The following is a 21,657-nucleotide window of genomic DNA, read 5'->3' on the forward strand; positions in this document are numbered from 1 at the left end:
GTAGAGCCTATAGAGCCTATAATAATACCTAACTTTAGTTATAAGGATTATACGCGAGTACTAGCCGAAGACAGACTTAGGTCTAGGGCAAGCTAGCTAACTAGGCAACATATTTCTCGAAGGAAGCCGGTCGAGGATAGTCTTAATAGAGCGAATACGATGTTATTAGATAACGATAGGGTACTAGAGGATAATTAGGCGTTCGCGCGATTATAGAGCTCGATAGGCAAGTAGCCTTATAAGGTAGATAACGCTTAGAGGACTAAGGCGTGTTTTAGGAAGGGGGGTACTATTACGGGTAGCCCGCGACCCCCTACTATAGCTACGTTAGCCCGGCTAAACCGCGGACCTTCCGTATCGGGTTAGCGCGGCTTGGCTTTACTTTATAACTTTGCCGCGCCTTTCGCTCCTCTTTTGTAGCTTCGTAGAACAACAACTATCTCTCCCGGACCCTATAGTACGCGCGCCCTTATACTTATATAGTCCTAAAGGATTTAATTCCTCGTTCTTACTTTTAAGAGAGCTATTTAATACTACGCTCTCTAAGAGTAATAACTCCGTAGAAAAATATACGACTACGATTCGCCGTCTATACGACGACCTTAAATCTAAAGGCGTCGAGTTACCTAAGACCGCTATAATAGCGTAGACTTTAAATAATCTTACGGACGAATACGAGTCGTTTGTTACCTCTATTAGTCAAAGCCTAAGAGCTAATATAGAGGCTTATGCTCTCGAAGAATTGTTTAGTAATTTACTAGACGAATCGCGAAGATATAGCGCTAAAGATAAGGAAGATAGCGCTTTATTTGTCGGCAATTCTTCTAAAGGAAAGCCTAAGAGATACGGGCCTAAACGGCCGGGAATAAAGGTCCTAAACACGCTAATTCGAATAAGGTATGTTCCTATTGCGATAAAAAGGGACATATCGAATCTACGTGTTTTAAAAAGAATCCTAATCTAAGAAATAAGACTTTTAAGAAAAAGGATAAGGATTCTAAGGAGGATAGCGACGCGCTATTCGCTAACTCTAACGAAGTTAGCAAAGTCGAAGTACTATTCTCTAATATAGAGGACTTAGGCGGCAAAGAATTAAATTATATCGCCTTTTTAAGCGTAAATAGCGATAATAATCGCGATAAAAGCGCTAAAAGTACCGAGTTTATTCTAGATTCGGGCGCTTCCCGGCATATTATAGCAAATAAAGACTATTTCACTACATTCCGGGATACTACTACCGTATTACGGTAGGGTAACGCCGGGAAAATAGTCTCCTACGGGCAAGGAGATATAAAAATGCGCTTTAAAGACACTAATAAGGTAGTTCTTCTTAAGGATTGCCTTTATACACCCGAGTTTAGCGTAAATCTTATAAGTCTAGCGCAATTAGATGCTCGTAATTGCTATGCCCGTCTTAAGAACGGCGTTATAGATTTATATAGCGAAAATAATGCCCTTATAACGCGGGCTAACAAAGACAAATCGCTATATAAGTTAGCCGTTTATTCTCCGAATAATAGCCTACCTAAAGACTCGAAAGACAAAGAGGGTACGTTCTATACCCTATCTAATAGCGAGAATAATTCGCTAATTTGGCATAAAAGACTAGGACATATAAATCCTAACGCCTTAGAAAAACTAGGCGTAAAGGTAGACAAAAACGATCCTAGGCTCGTAAATTGCGACATTTGCCTTAAGGCGAAATTTACGCGCAAAATTAATAAAATAAGTAATACGAGCACGAAAGCTAAAGCCTTCCTAGACAAAGTTAGTTTCGATATCTACGGTCCTATAGAGCCTAGGACTAATTGCGGACTTCGTTATTTTTTTAGCTTTATCGATTATTACTCTAGGTTTATAGAGGCGGATATAATTAAGTCTAAGTCCGAAGCTTTTCGTTCTTTTTGTGCCTATAAATTACGTACCGAGAATTCTTTGTCTAATAGCGTAGCCGATAATAAAAGGCCTAAGCTTAAGATCCTTAAATCGGATAATGCTCTCGAATTTCTAACTAAAGAATTCGAAGAACTAGTACGGAATAGCGGTATTATACGCGAGCTAATTACGCCGTATTGTCCGGAGCAAAACGCTAAAATAGAAAGGCCTAATCGTACTATAATGTCTAAAGTATGAGCTATGTTATACGAGTCTAGGCTACCTAAATATTTTTGGGGAGAAGCCGTTTTAGCGGCAATTTTTATCTATAATTGTACGCCGTATTCTAGCTTAGGCTTTAAATCCCTATACAAAGTTAGGTACGGGACTAAACCCGACCTTAATAATATTAAAATCTTCGGATCTATCGCCTATTATCGTAATCCGAGTCCTAAGAAACTCGAAACTAAGGCAAAAAGGCTATTCTATTAGGTTATACCGACTACGGTAACTATAAACTATTAGATCTAGACTCTAGAAAAGTAGTCTTTACTAGAGACGTAAGAGTCTTAGAAGGAACCTTTTTAGATAGTCCTCAATCCGAAGAACCCGCTATAGTTAGCGAATTCGAGGTAAACGATAATTTAAAAATTAGCGAGGATATTAAAGCTTCTAGCGAACATGTTAAACAGGTACGAGTTGCGTAGTAGTAGAAGACGGCGGATTATACGAAAGACGAAGAAGGACCTAATAGGATAGCGTGTATCTATATACAGTATCGCCGGTGTTGGTGTAGGTGTTTCAGGAGGGACAGCTATACTTAGGACTTGACTAGCAAGCCCTGATTACTAATCCCCCTAAGCACCTAATGTTGACCCTATGACCTGCATATTCTCAACACTCCCACTCAGGTCAGAAGGTCTCAAACAATCCCTTATACAAGCTAGAGCTGCCTCACAAAGTTTTGAAACTGCTGGCCATTAAGGGGCTTAGTCAGCCCATCAGCAACTATGTCCTTTGTGTGGCAGCAATCCACTGCAATCTTCTTTTGCCACTAGAGATTCCTGACATAGTGGTATGCCACATCAATATGCTTTGACCTGTCATGGACATGGGCATCTTTGACAAAGGTCAAAGCTGCTTGATTGTCACCTATAAGCTTCACGGGTCTCAGCTCATCAACAGTACTGCTTGCCTTGATCCTAGGTTGGAATGAACACTCTCCAACCAGGTCAGGACACCTCATCTCTCTAAGGACTGTAGCAAGAAACTGTGACTGCTTGGCTACTGCATTCATGGCCATGAACTCAGCCTCCATTGTTGATGTGGTAACAGACTTCTGCTTCCTACTTAACCAGGACACAGGTGATCCATAAAGGAACCACACATGTCCAAGGATTGAGACTCTGTCTGCCTTGTCTATAGCATAATCAGAATCTGAGTATCCCTAGAGAATACCTCCTCCTCTTCTGTACATCAAGCCCAGGTCTGGGTATGATCTCAGATATCTGGAGAGTTTCTTCAAAGCTCTAAGATGTTGCTTTGAAGGGTCAGCAACATATGAGCTGATTCTTCCAAGGGGGAAAGCAAGGTCTGGCCTTGTCATTGTCATTGGCCACATCCAGGTACCATTGCAACTCTAGTACTCCTGTTTGTTGCACCTCTCATCCATAGTAGCTGAAGGTCTCAGATCCTTATAGCTGTCTATAGGTGAGGGTGTGGGTGTGGCCTTCTCTGGAGAGATGCCTATCTTGGCAAGGTTAGTTTGGATGTAGTGTCCTTGATCAAGCTTTACAGTACCTTAGGACCTGTTTCTTGTAATCCTTATTCCAAGGATCTTCTCAGGTTCCCCAAGATCTTTGATCTTGAACACTCTTCTAAATTCAGCCTTGAACCACTGAACATCTGACAGCTTTGGAGCTGCAATAGGGATGTCATCCACATAGGTGAGGACCATGATGTCTCTTCCTCTATAGATGAGTAGGCATGGATCCACCTGGGACTAGGTGGATCCAATCTGTTCTAGCTTGGCAACACAGAGCTTGTTCCAATCTCTAGCTGCTTGCTTCAGTCCATACAGGCTTCTAAGGACCTTGAAGACCATATTTGGTGGAATTTCAACACCTAGGGGTGGGATCATGTAGATGTCTTCAAGAAGGCTGCTTTCGGTGAAAGCATTGTTCACATCCACCTGGTGCATCTCAAGATCTCTCTCACATACTACAGCCATGAAGACCCTAAGGGTATTATGCCTAACAGTAGGTGCAAAGGTCTCTTCAAAGTCAACACCATATTTCTGTGAAAACCCTCTTGCAACCAGTCTTGCCTTGAACTCTTCAATGGCTCCACTGATCATTCTTTTCACATCAAAAACCCACTTAGATGTAACCAGGTTTGCACCCCTTGGTGGTACAACTGGATCCAAGGTGTTGTTGCTTCCTAAGGCAATAAGTTCTTTCTGGATTGCCTCTTTCCACATATGTCCCCAATTGGGGTCTCCCACTGCCTCCTTATAGGACTTTGGGATTGGCACTTCCTGCTAGTAGGCTATAGCCTGCCTAACAGCAGCAAATGCATATCCCTCCACATCATTCAGGATTTCCTCAACCTAGCTTATAGTTGGATCAAAATGAAACATCTGAGCAATCAATGCCCTATGATGCTTGGCTTCATGCTCAGCAGAGCCATCATCTTCATCCCCCCTTGACCTCTTGTTGCCTGCAAGCTGAGGTGGCTGTTGAGGTTGATCCCCCTGAACAAGTTCCTCTTCCTTTTCTTTTCTTGGAGTCCCCTCTACTCCACTCTTCTAGTACACTCTAATGTCTTTTGGAGGTTGGGGAAGTTGCACAAACAGAGGCTTTGCCTGGAGCTGCTGTGGCTGCATTGATGAACTGGAGACCTGAGTAGGAGGTCTTCCAACGGGGTTTCTCTTCAGGGCTCTGCTTGACTGGTTTGTGAAGGTGATGCCAAGATCCATATCACCCCCCTTCTCATTCTCAAACCAGTCAACTTGCCCGTGTGTTTTGATGGCTTTCATGTCAGGCTCCCAGAAGAGCCATTGCTTTGTGGTGTTCTCTATATAGCGAACAAAGACAACTTCTTTACCCCTATTCATGAGCTCGTCACTTCTCAAGCCTTGAGGTTAGGATCTCGGGTCTACGCAGACCACTGCTTTACATCCCTAGACTCTCAAATGGTCAACTGATGGTACCTGGCCAGTAAAGGCTTCTTCTGGTGAAAGAGTAGTACCATCTATTATTGGTCCATTTGGAAGTCTGTTTCTGACCACAGTTTGAGCAATAAGGGCCTCTAGCTAGAATTCAACTAGCATACTCGAGTCCTCAAGCATAGCTCTCACTGTATTCTTAGAGGCTTGGATTGACCTTTCCACAGGTCCATTCTGAAGTGAGTTGTAGGCATCAGTTATGTCCATCTGAATGCCAAACTCCTTCTCCCACTGTTTTAGCAAGGAAAGAATTTCCCTTGCACTATCACTACGGATTGCAGACAGAAAACACCTTGAGCTGTTCTCTACCTGAACCTTCCATTCCTTTAGAGCTGTAGGAGCATCACTCCTAGCCTTCAAAGGGATTACCCACTTCTTCCTTAAGAAGTTGTCTACAATCTCAAGCTAGTACTTGAAGCTAAGTCTTGAGACTGCCCCTTGAAAAGGCCCACAGATGTCAATAGAGATGAGGGCCAGCCTCTCTCCTTTCCTCTCTATGGCAGGTCCTTTGAACTTCCTCATGTTTGCAAGGGAGCAGACCTTGCAGTTCTAGTGTTCAGAAGGAACAGGAATGGGATCTTTTTTGTCAGTGACTCTATGCAGGTTTCTTAGCAGTCCCTTGCTAAGGTGTGCACATCTTCTATGCTATAGCTCCCACTGGTCCTGGGACTCAGTAGCAGTCATAGCCTGTTCCAATTCACACTCAAAATGTGTACCTAACTTAGACAGATCCAAGTCATGCTCCTGTAGAGAGGCATATGCTTGAGGCATAGCTTCAAGCTGCTCTAAAACACTTTGAATGAATGGAACACCCCCTCTCAGCTTTGTCTAGACAACAGGTTTTCCAGAAAGGGATTTAAGGGTGAGACTGGGTGGTTGGACATCAAACTATTGGCTGAACTGATTCCACGAAACAAGACTAACTCCAAGGCCAGGAACAAACAAGACATTTTCTAAGACAATTTGCTTTCCAGAAGGACCACCCATTACTGCACTTCCCACATGTGTAGCTTGTAGATAGCCACCCCCAACCTTGATCCACTTCCTCTTTTGAAGAGGCTTCAGTGTCCTGAATAGTGAATCTTGGTCAGTCATATGTAATAAAGCACAAGAGTCAACCAACCACTCGGACGAGGGGTACTTGCCCTTGGCTTCCACAGTGGAATGGGCAACCTCATCAACATCATCATCTTCTGATGGTATCTCAGAGTCTGATGCGTCTTCCTGGGTCGCATGGGCCCTTGCAGGCTTCTTACTAGAGGAGGCCTTTGGCTTGCGGCTCTCCTTCATCTGCTTTGCAAGGTCCGTCATCACCTTGAGGACATCACGAAGGGTTGGTGATGATGACCTCCTACGAGGTGGTGACGGTTGTCTCTTAGCAGGGTAGGTAACCCTAGCTAGTTTGTCCTTGTTCCTAACAGCCTGCTGAGCTACAGAAAGGTGTAGGCACTTGCTCATAAAATGGTCACCATTGCAGAGATGGCACGTGAGCTTGCCCTAGAAACCCTTCTTAGCGAATATAGCTGTCCCTTGATGAATCATTGATTCTTGCTTCTCCCTAAGGATTGCAAGAATGTCTTGTGGTGAGAGATTCACCTAGGCATCAATTGTATCGCGAATTGAGCCAAATGAGTCTGGCAGAGCTACTAAGAGTTGCTAGATCTTTCTGTCCTCAGTCTTAATGTCTTAGAACTAAGGCGAGATTGAAACAGCCCTCCTTATAATTGAGCTAAGCTCCTACTAGGCGTCATCTATTGACTGGTCCTCTGTTATCACGAAATTAGTGTATTGCTAAGGCAAACTTCTTCTAGTAGCGAGAAGTCTTCTCTTGTATTTGGCTTCAGCCTATTCCTACAACTCCTTCGTATGCCGGATCTCGTATGTCATCTCTTGATCATCTGTCGACAGACAGATATACATCTTATATAGGGCCGTTGCATTGTGCCGTCTGTACGATGCCTTCCTTATCGCTTGATCCAAAGGAAGGGATGACTCCGATGATATAGAGGGTGTCGCTACAGATAGGGTTGTAGCGGGAATGTCCGTAATAATGTCTTCGAGGACCTAGTTAACCTACTTTAATACTAGGTGTATTCTTATCAGCTTGAACTATGTTTCGTGGTTCTCTCTTGTTAGAATAGGTGCTACTCTCTTTCTCGTAAACCTAGTCTCGTTCTCTATTTTTTGTAAGTTAAGGGACAGGTTAGCTGCCCTTAGGTAAAAGGATGTATTCGGTCGTACGCGATCGGATCGGATCGAAATGGGATAAACCGAACGCGAGGTTGATAGCGGAGAGGATGGCTATCCGCCGGGAAGAGGAGGAAAGTCGGTCGGTAAGGATCGTGTTAGTACTAAGACACTGTAGCGTAACTCTCTTAGCAGAGGGGGTTTCTAAGACACTACGGCTCTCTTAGAATGAACAGTTAGTCGATACGAACGCGATGTCCGGAGAGCGACTCTTCTTAGTAAGCTCGCCTACTTGTCTAAGGTATTAGTATAGGCTCCCTAACTCGGAGTATAACAGTGCCTTACTAGGCTCTTTCACGTCTTATATGCACCTATAGCACGGCTGTAGCTTCCTATACAAGGCGGGTGCGGCCTCTAGTCTGCCTTCCTTTTGTTCTAAAGAGGAATAACTCTAATACGACTTTGTCGAGGGTAAAACACCGAGTTACTAACCCGGGCTTATAACCTGTTAAATAGGTACGAGTTGCGTAGTAGTAGAAGACGGCGGATCACACGAAAGACGAAGAAGGACCTAATAGGATAGCGTGTATCTATATATAGTATCGCCGGTGTTAGTGTAGGTGTTTTAGGAGGGACAGCTATACTTAGGACTTGACTAGCAAGCCCTGATTACTAATCCCCCTAAGCACCTAATGTTGACCCTATGACCTATATATTCTTAACAGAACAAAATAAAATAGCTACGAAGTAAAACGAGCCGAGTAATAAGAGACTACGCTTAGATACGTCTAGGAAAAATACTTCCGGAAGCGTAGAGGCTCTTAGTCCCGCTATCAACCTCGATAATAGCGATTTCAGCGCTACTCCTTCTATAAATTCGCAAAATGGGGCTAATACTACTCGTTCTAGTCCTCTAGAAAATACGAACGACGACGTAGACCCTATATCTATAGAGACGAATAAGGAATTAGCCGGCCCGTCGATTTCTATTTACCCGTTAATTTCTAATAATCCGTTAGAATCTAATAGTTCTAAGACTTTAGAAGACGACGGATTAGAAGACGAGCTAGCGCTACTCGCTAATTATAGCGGGTAGACCGCCAATCCTATTACTTATAAAGACGCGATTACTAGTCCTAATAAAGTCAAATGGCTAGAGTCTATAAAATCCGAAATAGGCGACTTAAATAAGCTAAAAACTTGGGACTTAGTTAACCTTCCTAAGGATCGCGTAGCCCTTAAAGGACGGTGGGTTTATAAGACTAAAACCGACGCTAAAGGCAATATAATTAAATATAAGAGTCGGTGGGTCGTAAAGGGCTTTAAACAAATATTCGGAGTAGATTACGACGAGACATTTAGTAATACTTGTCGACCCGAAACTTGGCGTTCGTTATTCTACTTTACGGCTTACAATAATTGGGAAATAAAGCAATAGGACATTAAATTAGCTTTTCCTAATAGCCCTATAGATAAAGAATTATATATCGAACAGCCCTTAGGTTTCGAGGATAATACTCCGAGAGTTTGCCGTCTAAATACGGCGTTATACGGCTTAAAACAAGCCTCTAGACAATAGTACTTATACCTTAAGTCTATACTTCAAAAGCTAGGCTTTGTTCCGCTTAAGAAAGACAAGGTAGCGTTTAAAAACGCTAATACGGGCATTATAATAACGTGCCACGTAGACGATATGCTTATATTTAGTCCTAACGAAGGACTAGTTAGGGAACTTAAGGATAACCTCTCTAAGTCGCTAGAACTAAGTGATTTAGGCGACGTAAACTACTATCTAGGGATCGAAGTAACGCGTGATCGCGAAAATAAGTCTATTACTCTAAGTCAAAAAGGGTATTTAGATAAGATCCTTACTAGATTTAATAAGAGAGGTCTTAATCCGGTTAGTAGCCCTATAGAAAATAGCCTACGTCTAGAAAAGAATAAGGAACAAGCTAGTTTAGAGGATACTCGGCTATTTCAAGCCGAAGTAGGGTCCTTAATTTATCTAGCTACTAAAACAAGGCTAGATATAGGCTACCCCGTAGGGCAAGTAGCTAAATTTGCCTCTAATCCCGATAGCTCACATTTTAAAGCCCTGAATAGGATTTGGAAATACTTGAACGATCCTAAGGCTTACGAGCTAAAACTAGTCTATAAAGCGCAATCGTCACCCCTATTATTAGGCTATAGCGATGCCGATTGGGGGGGGTGATTTTACGACTAGAAAAAGTACTACGGGATATATCTTTACTATAGGACCTAAAGCGCCTATAAGTTGGCGTAGTATCCTACAAAAATCGGTCGCGCTATCGAGTTGCGAAGCCGAATATATGGCCCTAAAAGAGACTATAAAAGAGTTCTTATTCCTAAGAGATATATATCTCGAGATAGGAATTAGTACGGGCCTTAATACTATTCTTACGGATTCTAAATCCGCGATAGAACTAGCTCATAATCCCGAACACCACGCCAAGACAAAGCACATCGATATACAATATCACTTAGTTCGAGAGTGCGTTCAAGAAAAAATAATAAGTCTAGAGTATATCCCTATAAAAGAAGAAATAGCGGATATTTTAACTAAAGCTCTAGACTCGCCGAATTTTAAGAGGCTACGGGACCTTAATTACGGCTAGTTCTTATATCATACTAGTACTCTTTTATCCTATTTAGGTTGTGATCCCTATCTAGGTTTTTAACGAGACTAGTTAGTTTAGAAAACCTTCGTACTCTTTTTCCTTTATTAAAGGTATTTTAACGAGATGAAGTACTCTATAAGGCGTTAATCGGCGTAAAACGGCCCTTAATTATAGAGCTATGTATAGGCCTTAATCCTAGAACTTAGTTAGGGGTAATAGTAATTAGTTGGTACTTTCATTGTTTTTCTTTAGAGGGACGCCTTTAGAGAAAGTCATAATTTTCGAATTTTAGAAATTCGATTATAAAATAACGGCTAATCCTACTACTATCAACCGAGATTTAGGATACTTTACTTAAGTATACCTAAAAGGTTTTGTAGTCTAGTAGGGTAAAGAGCTGTTATTAACCATAGAATAAGCCGTTTTTAACGTATTACTTTTATAAAGTAATATTAAGAGGCAATTCGAGCTAAAATACTATTATATACTTAAGAGCTTAGAATTATCTAGAAATAGCGAAGTACGTACGTACCTTATAAGGATAGGAATACCGAAACGTTTTAGGTTTTAAGGCGTAAAGTCGCTAAAACGGTAGGGTTACCCCCGTCAAAAGTACCTTAATCCTAAAAAATTAGGAACGACGTTTTAAGTCTATAAGGAATAACTATAGCGAAGCTTTACTATAGTTAAGAAGAGGTCTTTAACTTAGCTTAAGGATTATATCCGACTAGGAGGACGGTATATCCTATAGACTCTCTTAAAATCGCGCGTACTTAATACCTTATAGCTATCTATACTTCAGAAAAGAGTATAGAAAATAGGCTATTTACCTAAAGAAGGAGAGAGTCGTCTCTTTAGCCTAAAAACCCCTTAGTAGAAAGGTATTCTCGCCTTGATAGGTAGTATCGATATAAAGCTTATAGGGGTGTATTAGTTTATAAGCTTTATATAGCTACTTAGCGAGATATACTATTATAAAGCGGTAGACTAACAAATCCAATAGATTCTAACAACCCGTAAGCTCCTAGCATCGCTAGGATCGTACGGAAATGCTTGTCTAGGCCGTAATAGGCTAGCGCCGGACTACCGGCTCATAATATCTTTAGAACTAGCTATGTTCCAATTATATTAAAATCTAGAACGCTCTAGGTGGTCTAGAAGACAAGCTATGGAATTTAATAGAATCTACGAGATATAACTTCTTACAAATCCGCTTCTTATTATAAATATACTACGTAATAGATTACGTAGTATAGAAGGTTCTAGGAGTCTATAATCGAATATAAATAAGAGTAGAATAAGCCCTCTAGATAGGACAAGCAAAAAAAAGCAAGTCTACTACTCTTAACTACTATTACCTCGACTATTATACTCGATTTTATTACGACTATCTACGAATATCCTAAGGCTAGCTTCCGCTACGAACACCTTTTAATATGAAGAGATATAGAGTTGCGCAATGGTCGTTGAGCAGCAGTTCGATAGCCAAGCTTGGCTTGATAACACTGCCTCAGGACCGAAAACTTGGCAACAGTCTTCCACATCTGCATACCATACATGGACTGAGTTGCAGTGATCAGTAACCAGCCAGTACACATTGCAGTATATGTACGAGATGGAAGCATTGCCCCGGAGAAAGCTCTTATACTGCTCCGTCATGAACCTGCTTAGATCGAAGTAAGCCCGTGAAACAGGCAGGGGCGTTCGTTCGTTCACACGGCACTCATTCGTACACTCGGTCTATGGACGACTTCAGAGATGCACAAGATTGTCAAAGACGCCAGACATATAGAGCTGTCGCACTGCCGACCATGAAGAGCGATACCTCACGATCAAAATCTCGCCTTGCTCCGGTAGTCCCCCAATCATGCACTTCACCCCATTCCTCGCCACAGCACTGTTCAGCATCACTGTCATAGCCGGTCCACTTGCAGCAGAGCTCTCCGAAGTCAGTGAAGAGGATGGGCTCTTGGGCTTCAGTGAGTTCAACAAGCAGAGGAGGTAAGATGAGATAACAAGCGGAGCAACGACTCCGTTGGCAAACAGACGACAGACAAGGCCTCACAGTCCGGTCCTACTATTGACAATCCTCAACGGTCTCTTACACGTGTATATTCTGGGATTGTACCACGCACGCGTACGCTTCCGGTCTGGATCGAAGTGAGCCCGTGAAAGAGGCAGGGGGCATGGCTTCGGACTACACATGGTCACCTGGGAAGATGTCAAAGTATTCACGCCAAAACCTCGACGATGCCGATAACTTCCCAAGAAGATCCAGATATACAACACCCTCCACCCACCTGCTCCATAAAATCAAGCCCTCTCCACCAATCCCTCCCCCGGATCTCCACTAACAATGCACCTCACCACCCTCCTCGCCACGGCGCTCTTCAGCCTTACCGTCATCGCCAGTCCCAGTCCCGTGGCAGCAGAGCTTTCAGAAGTCAGTCTGGAGGGTTTCGATGTCTTGTATCATCATAACTGACCCTCATACAGCAAGAACCACCGGACTATGCGAGTCTGGCTTGTTGCGCGTGCGGCCTTGCCTGGAATGTGAATGGATCCTGTCCGGCGGGTTATAAACTTGCGGGGTGCCCGTGTGTAGCGGCTGAGACGCCTGATTTGTGCGTCGGAGGCTAGGTTGTAAGGGTATCGGAGAGATGGATTGATGTCGGGATGATGCGGAGGTTGTGAGTAAAGGGTGAAGGTGCAGCAGCATGTCGGATGCAGGTTGTATGCTTGTGTGGGGATGAGGATGAGGAAGAGGAAGAGGAAGAGAAGGGGGCTTGGTATGGTCGTCCTTGTGACCTTTCTTCAAGACCTTCTAGAGCTACGATTCTGCGCCGACACTATGCATGAGACCTGATCAACGAGCTTCTACCAACAACGCCTCTATACAGCTGATTCACTCACCCCAGTCGATTCCCCTCACCCTACTGCTCCCCATACGGATCCTCACCGCGATACGCATGCTCCCCTCCCTCATTCGCACTCCTATTCATCCGCCCAGCACTCGTCCTCAACAACCCTTACTCGCATCTACTATAGGACTCGCCCACTTCTCGCTCCCACTCTCCTGATCAAAGACCTTGAACGTCGTCGAATTGATCCCAGCAGGATGCGAGTTGACATAAATATTCTCCCAATGTCCCTGTGGCGCGTGATACACCTCATGCCAGATGCTCAAATGCTTGTGCTCGGAGATAGTCCTATTCCACCAATCCCACGCATCACGATGATACTGGCTATGCGCAAACGCATGCAGACCCTCGGTCGTGCGGAAGTAGCAGACCGCCATAAATTCGGGTTTCGTTTCGCGATCGGAACTATTGAGCCACGAGGTCATGCCCAAGAAGCCGAATTCTTCAGAGTGTTTGTCGAGGTCGATGGCCATGTTGGAGAAGTAGTCGCCGAGTTTATTTGAACCCTGGGGCGAGGAGACCCATGGGGTGGTTACAGCGTGTGCCGATGAGGAGGACTACGACGTCGCTGTTGGAGGGCTTGTTGCCGTAGTGGCCTTCTGAGTCGGGGAACTGGGCGCTGAATTTCGTGGGAATGATGTTGTCCATGTAGGGGTTGTGTTTCCAGCCGACGGTCATGGCATAGGTGTCGAATGCGCGGTATAGCATGAGGAGGATGGCTGGGTAGAGCGCTATGCGACCGACTACGAGGATCAGTAGCCCTTGAGCTATTGCGCCGAGACAGAGCCATGTTGAGGTTGAAAGTCGGTTGCGGATGAAGTGCGCCTGTTGGCCTGGACCGAAGAAGTGATTTCTGGGTTGCTTATCCTGGGATGGAAGCAGCCCTATGAAGTCTTTACCAGATCTTGACATGTTTGATGTGAGCGAATGATGCTCTGTGCAGAAGCTGGGTTATTTGTGTAATTGCTTGCTGTCTTATGTTGTGTTGATGGGATGAAGAAAAGTCTGTTGCGGTGATTTACTTGCACCTTATACATGACCTGCTGCATGCCCTATTTCATATGTCACGATTCCATACTTACGGACGAGATGCAATGTTCTTCCGCGTGAGGTAGAGGAAGGCGGTGCTCAGCCAGTCTGCAGCGATTCCACATTCGGCCTGCAGTGCGAAGCGATCCTGCGGGCGGTTCGGCCGTAAATATGTCATGCCAAGCCAAGCAGCATATCTGTCAGACTGCGAGTATAGAGCGTTGTCGGGGATCAGAAGCATAATTTGATGTCCTATTTTGGACGGTCGGAGCATAAATGCGAGCGACGCGCAAAGGTGACGGCCTTGTAGCCAGAAGTGTGGTCGCACAAGCAGAAATCCGTGAAGGAATTCGCGACCAGGTCTCTGCAACCGCGGGGACTTCGTCATCCATAAGTCTCGAGCAGCCTTTTATGGCTTTTGCCTCTGGGCTATGACATAGCTGATCAATCGATGACTATGGGCACTCTCTTCACGTTGTCTCGGTCGATCTTCTTGCGCCTGAGCTCAGTACGTCGTGCTTCGCGCTACTTCAAGTCAGCTAACGTGCAATATGCCGAGTAGCATAGCTCACGACGTACCTTTGCCAAATGCGCCTCGAGATCACCATGGTGCAGCCTGGCCAGCTTCTCAACGTCCTTCTTCAAGAACATCACCGTTGTACCGCCTTGTTGAATGTAGGCACCATAGTGAATCCTCGGCAAACCATTGGGAAACTGTGCCTCGAGCTTGACAGCCAGAGCTGAGCCATGAGGTCGCTGAGGCAGAAGATGTTCATCTTTGAGGTCGAATTTCTCCCTGGCATCAGTCTTGGTGATCTTGTCTGGCCACTGGACTTTGTCGCAGGCTGCGCAGCTTCGCAGCCCGTTGATGAGGATAGCAGATCGCGAGGAGTTCCTTCCACAGAAGATACAATGCCTCTCTGCCCAAGATAGCAGTCCTGTCCGGCCTCGGAGCATGTTGAAGGTGTGATCTTTCTTCTTTCTGGGGAGGGCTGTGAAGCGCGTTATGTCTTTGTGCTGGACGAGAAAGTGAATCGCCCAGTCATTGGTCTCTGACCGCAGTGTTCTGCAAGTGGCCGCCACGAAATCTAGAGGGTGAGCATGCTCTGTATTGGCGTAGCCTCGAGGTGTGTCGTGCGCCTCAGTCCTGCCGCCAAGCACTTTGTTCGGGTAGTGTCTGACGAAGAGGCAATTGAAGATGATATGTAGCAGCTCAGACGGCAGCTTAGTGATGCGCTCGCTGCCTTTCTCGCGGTTGCTGGTGCTGGCCATGATGTGAGTTTGTCAATTGCCGTGGTGACAGCGTAGTAGATCGAACATCAGCGCTGATGAGAGTCGGTCAGGAGCTCCGCGTCACCAAATCTGCGTGGTATCAAGGCAGTCACGTATGTGTGTCTCGATGTTATTGATGTGAGATGGATGTTGATGGCAGGAACTTCTCACAAGCAGCAAATGCCAGCGACGGCGTTTCTTCGGCAGTCGGCTAAAGCGGACCACAACTCCGGCTAAAGAGCAGCTGCCTTCATCGCAGTCAATGATCAGGTCTATAGCGCATCCGATGTTACTTGCTGGATCTTGTCTCAACTGCTCGTCATGGCTGACACAACAGCAGAATCCAAGATCGTGAAGAGCCGCTGTAAGGCACGGCATCATCCTTGTCCCTGTTGGCTCTGCTGATGCTCAGGAGATAGCCGGATGCGTTGCCTGCAAGAAGAAGCGAATGAAGTGCGATGAGGCTCTACCAAGCTGCAAGAACTGTATACGTCGCAAGATAGAATGTCCCGGCTATGTGAAGCCGCTCAAATGGTCGGGCAAGCACGAGAAGATCAGGGCCAAACCCACCTCTGAGACTGTCCAAGCGCCCGAGGTGACAGCAGCATCGTCTCAAGACCACGGCGTAGTCGACAGCGCCGTCGGACTGCTATCGGCTGTACTGGACAATGCTCGCGAAGATGGTTCTTCTGTTCATGGCCTTGCTCGAGTCGACAGTGCTGGCACGAACGAGCCGAACGTGTACGAGCCTCAGGATGACATTTTGAAATTCGAGGTCAACTCCGGTTACAACCACCTGCCGTCCTTTCCATTCGAACGCCTCGATGGACCCACGGCCGCCTGGATGCTCGAAGATGAACAGGATCCAAGTGTAGTGCCCGGACTGGACGACATCATCGAAGACATGACAGCGGAAGATATGTTCGTCCCGGAAGCCAACCTACCACTAACAACGTGGTCCACTTCATTTGCGGATGACAACGACGAACCTGCGGAACAACTCATTTCACGCTATTTCCAGGCCGCCTGTCGGATAATGAGCTGTTTTGATTCACCCAGCAATCCGTACAGAACCGATATTCCACAGGCCTCGACGATGTTTCCGCATCTCTATCACTGTATGATGAGCATGACTGCTGCACACATGGCGAACTTCTCCGGTGAGATGGCAATGGCGAATCTGAACCACCAGACCAAAGCGGTCAACACTCTTCAGGAAGAGATGGCAAAGCTCGCTGTTCATGACTCGCCTATTACTGGCACATCAGCAGCCAGATACCGAATTCTACTCGGAACTATCATGCTTGGAATGACTTCGGTATGATCTCACCATTTGTCCTGCTACTAACCCGACGTACTAATATGCACAGGCTTGGCATGACCCGTCAGCGTATACACTGTCTCATCTTCAAGGAGCACGGCACTTATTCAAAACGTGGTCTGCGGAGCTCGGGCTGGTGAATGAACATGGGCATGCCGTAATACTTGATCGCGAGCAGTCCTTCATCGTTGGCTCTATGGCATATTGGGAAGCGCTCGCTTCCTTCTTGACGGATCAGCCGCTGGACGTATTGGACTATCTGGAACCTTGCTGCTCCACACCAATGGAGCAGAATATCTATCCTAATAGCTGGACTGGAGTGTCATCACCGATCTTCATTCGACTTGCGCAAGTCGGAATCCTCATGCGGCAGAAGCGAGTACTGCAAAAGGTAGCTTTCATCAAGCGAGGCCATGCAGCTGAGGACCCTAGCATTCTTGAAGACGCAAGAACACTACACACCAAGATCATGGACTGCCATCTGCCGCCTAAAGAAGCAATGGAAGAGACAGGCGACCCCAACACGCCGCTTTCTCACCTGTGTGACGTCGCCAAGGTATACCGCTTCATCGCACTGTTGGAGCTGTATCAGGCCTTTCCCGCGCTGCTCATCGAACTGGGAACTGGAAGTACTTCACAGCGGCGCGCATCATTCGGCTGGGGACGAGAAGGACTCGTATTTGACCTGGCAACCAGCGCGCTGAATATATTGTCAGAACTACCCAAGACTTCGAACGTCTTCACTGTCCTGGCAATCGCCTACATCTCAGCAGGCAGTGCCATACAGCCACCACTTGTTGGACGCAAGCCAGGCTCCAGCGACGCAAGCGCCGATAATGGACTGACAGCTGAACTCGATAGCGTAAGGCAGAGCAAGGCAGTCGTCCGCTGGTGGAGAGATCACGTCCGTGAGCAGATTATCCACATCCACAAACAGTTGGGCTTCGCTTCCATACAACGGGGCGCAAAACTTGTGCAAGAAGTCTGGAATCGATCGGATATACAGTCGGATATGTCGGCGAACGAGCAGATGCCAACGGCAATACATTGGATGGATGTCATGATTGACCAGAGGCTTGAGACGCTCTATGGCTGAGTAGCTTGAAGTTGGCGGGACCGATCTGATGGGATCGAGTTTGCTGCGATCAGACTTTCTCCCAGAGCTTTCGATACTGCCCCAAAAGCTCCATTTCCCACTCACGATTGATCATAGGAGCGCCATACCAATACGATCGAGTTGTACGAGCCTGCTGAACTCGTGTCGTCGATGATCTTCTTCTGCTACGAACTGGACTACGACGGTCCTAGCGACGACAGCGGCATTTCGCCGGTGCTGTACCACGTTCGCATGTTCGCACTCGCCGAAAAGTACAAAGCCTACGGTCTCGGACTGCTAGCTGTGGACAAGTTCCGCAAAGCGGCGAGCATGGAGTCAACCGTCGAGAAAGATCTCGTGGGGGCTATCAGGGAGGCATATGAGACACGGGATGAGGAAGGTCTGCTCGGAAGGGTGATTTTGGATCTTGTCGGGCAGCAGTGGGTGGATGAGCGTGTCTTCGGAGAAGCTATAGAGGTGGAAGAAGTTGAAGGGTTCTGAGCTGGGTGGCTTGGCGCATTGCAGCGACTATGCCTTGTGGCCATTACCATAGAGCTCGAAACCCTGCACACTATCCGTCCTACGCCCATACCTCTCGCCCAAAACTCTCCTCGCCTCCTCAATACAATCAAACTTGAACAGGAAATGATTCGCCCCAGGCCTAGTGAGAACCGGGAAATCCTCCTCGGCCACAAAAGTCCTCAGCACCTTCTGCACCTCATCACTTAATCGATAGTACAAATTCCCCGACATCGAAAGCAGTTGCACAGCACTCGCTCGTGGTCTGCGAAGTTCCTCGTAGAGCTTGAGGCGTTCTGGTACTTCGGTGGGATCGTCGACGCCTTCCAGAAGGGTTCCCAGGACTCCAGCATCCTCGATCGATTGTGCAGCGCCGTTGCCGAGGGTAGGTTGCATTGGGTGGGCTGCATCGCCAAGCAATGTCATCTTGTCCTTAGTCCAGGCGGGAAGAGGCATGCGGTCGGCTACTTTCCAGAGGTACATGTCTTTTTCATCAGCCCTGCGGACAACTTCGTGGAGGCCGTTGTTGAAGCCTTTCAGGCGTTCCAAGGCGATTTCCTTCTTCGTTTGCGTTCGCCATTTCTCCTCATCGGCGGGGAGGTCGGTACTGACTTCATACAGGCCGAAGTTCTGCAACGTGTTTCTGCAGCAGTGTTAACAAGATGGACTTGCGCGGGCTTGTGTCATGCTTACTCTCGGCACGGGTACCTCAACAAGCCCCTTGATGGGTCCGCACCTCTGTAGAATGTGGGCATCTTCTCGGCTTCTGGCATAAGTTGCAGTTCAGGAATCTCCTTGAATTTGTCCGTGGGCAACACAAAGCGGATGTTGCTGAGTCTCGTCAGCTTTGCCGGTTGCTCGTAACCGAGGATGGCGATATGCGCCTTCGATTTTACGCCGTCAGCTGCAACGATGACATCGGCCTTGAGCACCGCACCATCTTGAAGTGTGACCGACCCAGCTTGCGGATTGTAGTTGACCACTGTACATCCTCCCTTGATCACGGCCGGCGGACCAGTGCCCTCAGGTCTGATTGCGTGATCTCTGAGCGCCTCATGAAGGTCCACCCGATGGGCAGCACAAGATGGGGCGCCGTAGTCAGTACTCAATACCTTGCCTTCTGCTGCGCCGACATCCGCAACCAACTCCATTGGGTCGAGATCTGCTCGAGCATAGTTCAAGCCCACCCACGGAGACAGTCTAATTTGCTTGAAGTCGATCTCCAGACTCCGGAGTACGCGTGTAGCATTAGGGAAGACCCCGACGGCGAATCCAACCTCGCTCTTGCTATCGTACTTTTCCAGCACCGTCACTCGGTGTCCTGCGCGACGGAGGGCAACTGCAGCTGCGAGACCACCGATCCCAGCTCCAACGATGATGACCTGGAGGCCCATGTTGGCAATAAGGTGGTAGTAGTCAACAGATATGGGAAGAAGGAGGTGCTGAGTCAAGACAACCAAGTCGAGGAGTCTAGTCGAAGTGGTTCGGAAGTTGATGGAAGTACGACGCTCTTGAACTCGAGCTGAGGTACATGTAGAGTTCGCAAGATCAGATCGCAGTCAGCATGTGGTGTCAGGCGAGTCAGACTATCCTGGCTCTATGGGTGGAATTAGAGTTCTGCAAGGCCGCAATGGGATAGTGCAGGATGGTGTAACATCTGCCAGGGCCATTTCGCATCCTCAGCATCTCGCAAGCGTGCCGAGAAATCCGCCGCTCCGACAGCAAACATATCCTGGTCGTGAGAGGATTTACCCGCACGCTTGCGAGATGCTGAGGATGCGAAATGGCCCTGGCAGATGTTAAGCTGATCTGCCGAAACCCAAGACAGGTCCCTTCACGTAGTCTCCCGCGATCACTCATCTGCATACTCAGTGAATGTGCATTCCAAGTTTCACCTATGTGCCGCCTTGATGCAGATGACAAATGCTCGTCAACTCCCGAATGACTTGTCATAGCCTCGCAAGACCGTCCCGGATCTGTGTTTGTAGTAACTTTGTACCAGGTATCGCAGCTTCGCTCGCACCTCGTATCGCGCCCTTTCAGGAAACCATCGTCATTGCAGCTGACAACAACGACCACCAGAACCTCCCCATCCGGCACTTCCGTGGCGCGGAATGCCCACCTCTCATGCAATGGGTACACTTGAGCTCGCCCCCGCAGTGATATCCATTCGGGGTGATCTTAGTGAGTACAAGGTCAACGATTTTGGGCATTATTCGGAGAGAATGAAAGGCTGTCCGTGGAGTCTCACAGCGATGGGATACCAGACATCGTTCTTAGAATGCCCCAGGTGTATGATGGTCACGACCCTCAGGATGGAAGTGGCGTGCCAGCTCGACTATCTGGTGTCGCTCCGTCAAGTGGTCGCTTCTTCTTTTTCTTCTTCTTGGGCACCACCACTGGATTCTGGCCGTAGTTGCTCATGGTAAGATGACTCCCACAAGTGAGGCATGTGCCATCGTGCAAAGGTTCGCAGAATATGCTCAAGCAAATTGAGCAGACGTAGCCCGTGTCGACGACCTTGCGATGACAGAAGCAGGCTGCTCGAAAGTCGACTCCTTCACCTTCGCCAGGCATAATCAAGTGGGCTCGTGCAGTCTGATCTGGTAGATAGGCAAACATCAGATACTGCAGAAACCCGGCTCGAGTCTTGTCATCGAGCGCGACATAGACCCCGCCCGTAGCATCTGCTGCCTGCTGGAGGAAAACAGTATCGCCGGCGAGTTTCAAGATGTCGATCGGTACGCTCATACGTTGACACGCAAACATGGCGTTCATGATGCTGATATACTGGTCTGCCAAGTCGCCTGACACAGACAAAATCAGGATCCTTGACCTCAATCCATGATGTTTCTTTTTCCTGCCGTCGGCAGTCAAGTCGGTGCCACCTGCGACAGAGGACGGGTCAGAGTAATTGAATTGAGCGCTGGAGTTTGCGGTTGGTAGCGAAGCAGATTGCTTTGATATGTATGTAAGGGCCATCGTCAACGCCCCGGCTAGCATCGTGCTTGGTGCAGAGAGCGAAGTGGGAGATGTTCTGTTCATCATCTCCCGCAGATTGCTGGTCAAGGCATGCTCTATATGCGCAAAGGGTCTGTACTTGTTGGCATCGTCTGGTGGCTGGACTGGGCCTCCGCTGCCGATCAAGTCATCATTGCCCGTGTCGACATTGCCAGTGGCGGCTGTTGGGTGTTGCTTCACTCTCGCTGGGGCGGGATACAAGAACTCAGCGCGCTCCGCGTGGCTGGCGAGCACTGCGACCTTGTTCCCGTGGTTGATGGCGAGATGTGCATTGATGAAGACCAGCAGATTCGCGACTGCCTTTGACAATGACAATGATGTCTCGTGTAATGCCCAGGCATGCGGATTGGTGTCAAGGATGATGGTCAGTAGTGATGGCGGCTCTGTTTCGTCGTGTTTGTCGCTTCGCTCTGTGGCGTCGACGGCGTTCATGATGGCGACTGTGGTATCAGGTGGTCGTGGTCATGCCGTGACAGTTGTTGTTGGTGATGTTGTTGTTGATGCTTGTGAGAATGAATCTCGGCCACCATCTCTTCTGACCACTGAAGTGC

At 47.2% G+C, this 21,657-nt stretch overlaps 6 protein-coding genes across 6 annotated transcripts; 2 read left to right on the top strand and 4 right to left on the bottom strand.

Annotated features, from left to right (window-relative positions):
• Nucleotides 1–12,946: 12,946 nt before the first annotated feature.
• Nucleotides 12,947–13,760, bottom strand: CLAFUR5_11522 (Monooxygenase; the record flags this gene model as incomplete). The annotated part of the gene is made up of 2 exons (XM_047910670.1): nucleotides 12,947–13,354; nucleotides 13,407–13,760. 2 exons carry the CDS (start codon nucleotides 13,758–13,760, stop codon nucleotides 12,947–12,949), a joined length of 762 nt encoding a protein of 253 aa, XP_047765389.1.
• Nucleotides 13,761–14,321: 561 nt separating this feature from the next.
• Nucleotides 14,322–15,149, bottom strand: CLAFUR5_11523 (uncharacterized protein; the record flags this gene model as incomplete). Its single annotated transcript, XM_047910671.1, has 2 exons — nucleotides 14,322–14,402; nucleotides 14,457–15,149. The coding sequence occupies 2 exons, from the start codon at nucleotides 15,147–15,149 to the stop codon at nucleotides 14,322–14,324; spliced, it is 774 nt and encodes a 257-aa protein (XP_047765388.1).
• A 448-nt stretch (nucleotides 15,150–15,597) lies between these two features.
• CLAFUR5_11524 (Beauvericin cluster-specific repressor BEA4) lies at nucleotides 15,598–17,566 on the top strand (the record flags this gene model as incomplete). Its single annotated transcript, XM_047910672.1, has 2 exons — nucleotides 15,598–16,467; nucleotides 16,520–17,566. The coding sequence occupies 2 exons, from the start codon at nucleotides 15,598–15,600 to the stop codon at nucleotides 17,564–17,566; spliced, it is 1,917 nt and encodes a 638-aa protein (XP_047765387.1).
• Nucleotides 17,567–17,737: 171 nt separating this feature from the next.
• CLAFUR5_11525 (uncharacterized protein) lies at nucleotides 17,738–18,067 on the top strand (the record flags this gene model as incomplete). Its single annotated transcript, XM_047910673.1, has 1 exon — nucleotides 17,738–18,067. One exon carries the CDS (start codon nucleotides 17,738–17,740, stop codon nucleotides 18,065–18,067), a length of 330 nt encoding a protein of 109 aa, XP_047765386.1.
• Nucleotides 18,068–18,094: 27 nt separating this feature from the next.
• On the bottom strand, nucleotides 18,095–19,479 carry CLAFUR5_11526 (FAD-dependent monooxygenase ntnJ; the record flags this gene model as incomplete). Its single annotated transcript, XM_047910674.1, has 2 exons — nucleotides 18,095–18,728; nucleotides 18,779–19,479. 2 exons carry the CDS (start codon nucleotides 19,477–19,479, stop codon nucleotides 18,095–18,097), a joined length of 1,335 nt encoding a protein of 444 aa, XP_047765385.1.
• A 916-nt stretch (nucleotides 19,480–20,395) lies between these two features.
• On the bottom strand, nucleotides 20,396–21,538 carry CLAFUR5_11527 (General transcription and DNA repair factor IIH subunit tfb4; the record flags this gene model as incomplete). The annotated part of the gene is made up of 1 exon (XM_047910675.1): nucleotides 20,396–21,538. One exon carries the CDS (start codon nucleotides 21,536–21,538, stop codon nucleotides 20,396–20,398), a length of 1,143 nt encoding a protein of 380 aa, XP_047765235.1.
• Between the last annotated feature and the right edge of the window lie 119 nt (nucleotides 21,539–21,657).

Source organism: Fulvia fulva, chromosome 8 (assembly GCF_020509005.1).
Source record: "Fulvia fulva chromosome 8, complete sequence".
NCBI classification, from domain to species: Eukaryota; Fungi; Ascomycota; class Dothideomycetes; order Mycosphaerellales; family Mycosphaerellaceae; genus Fulvia; species Fulvia fulva.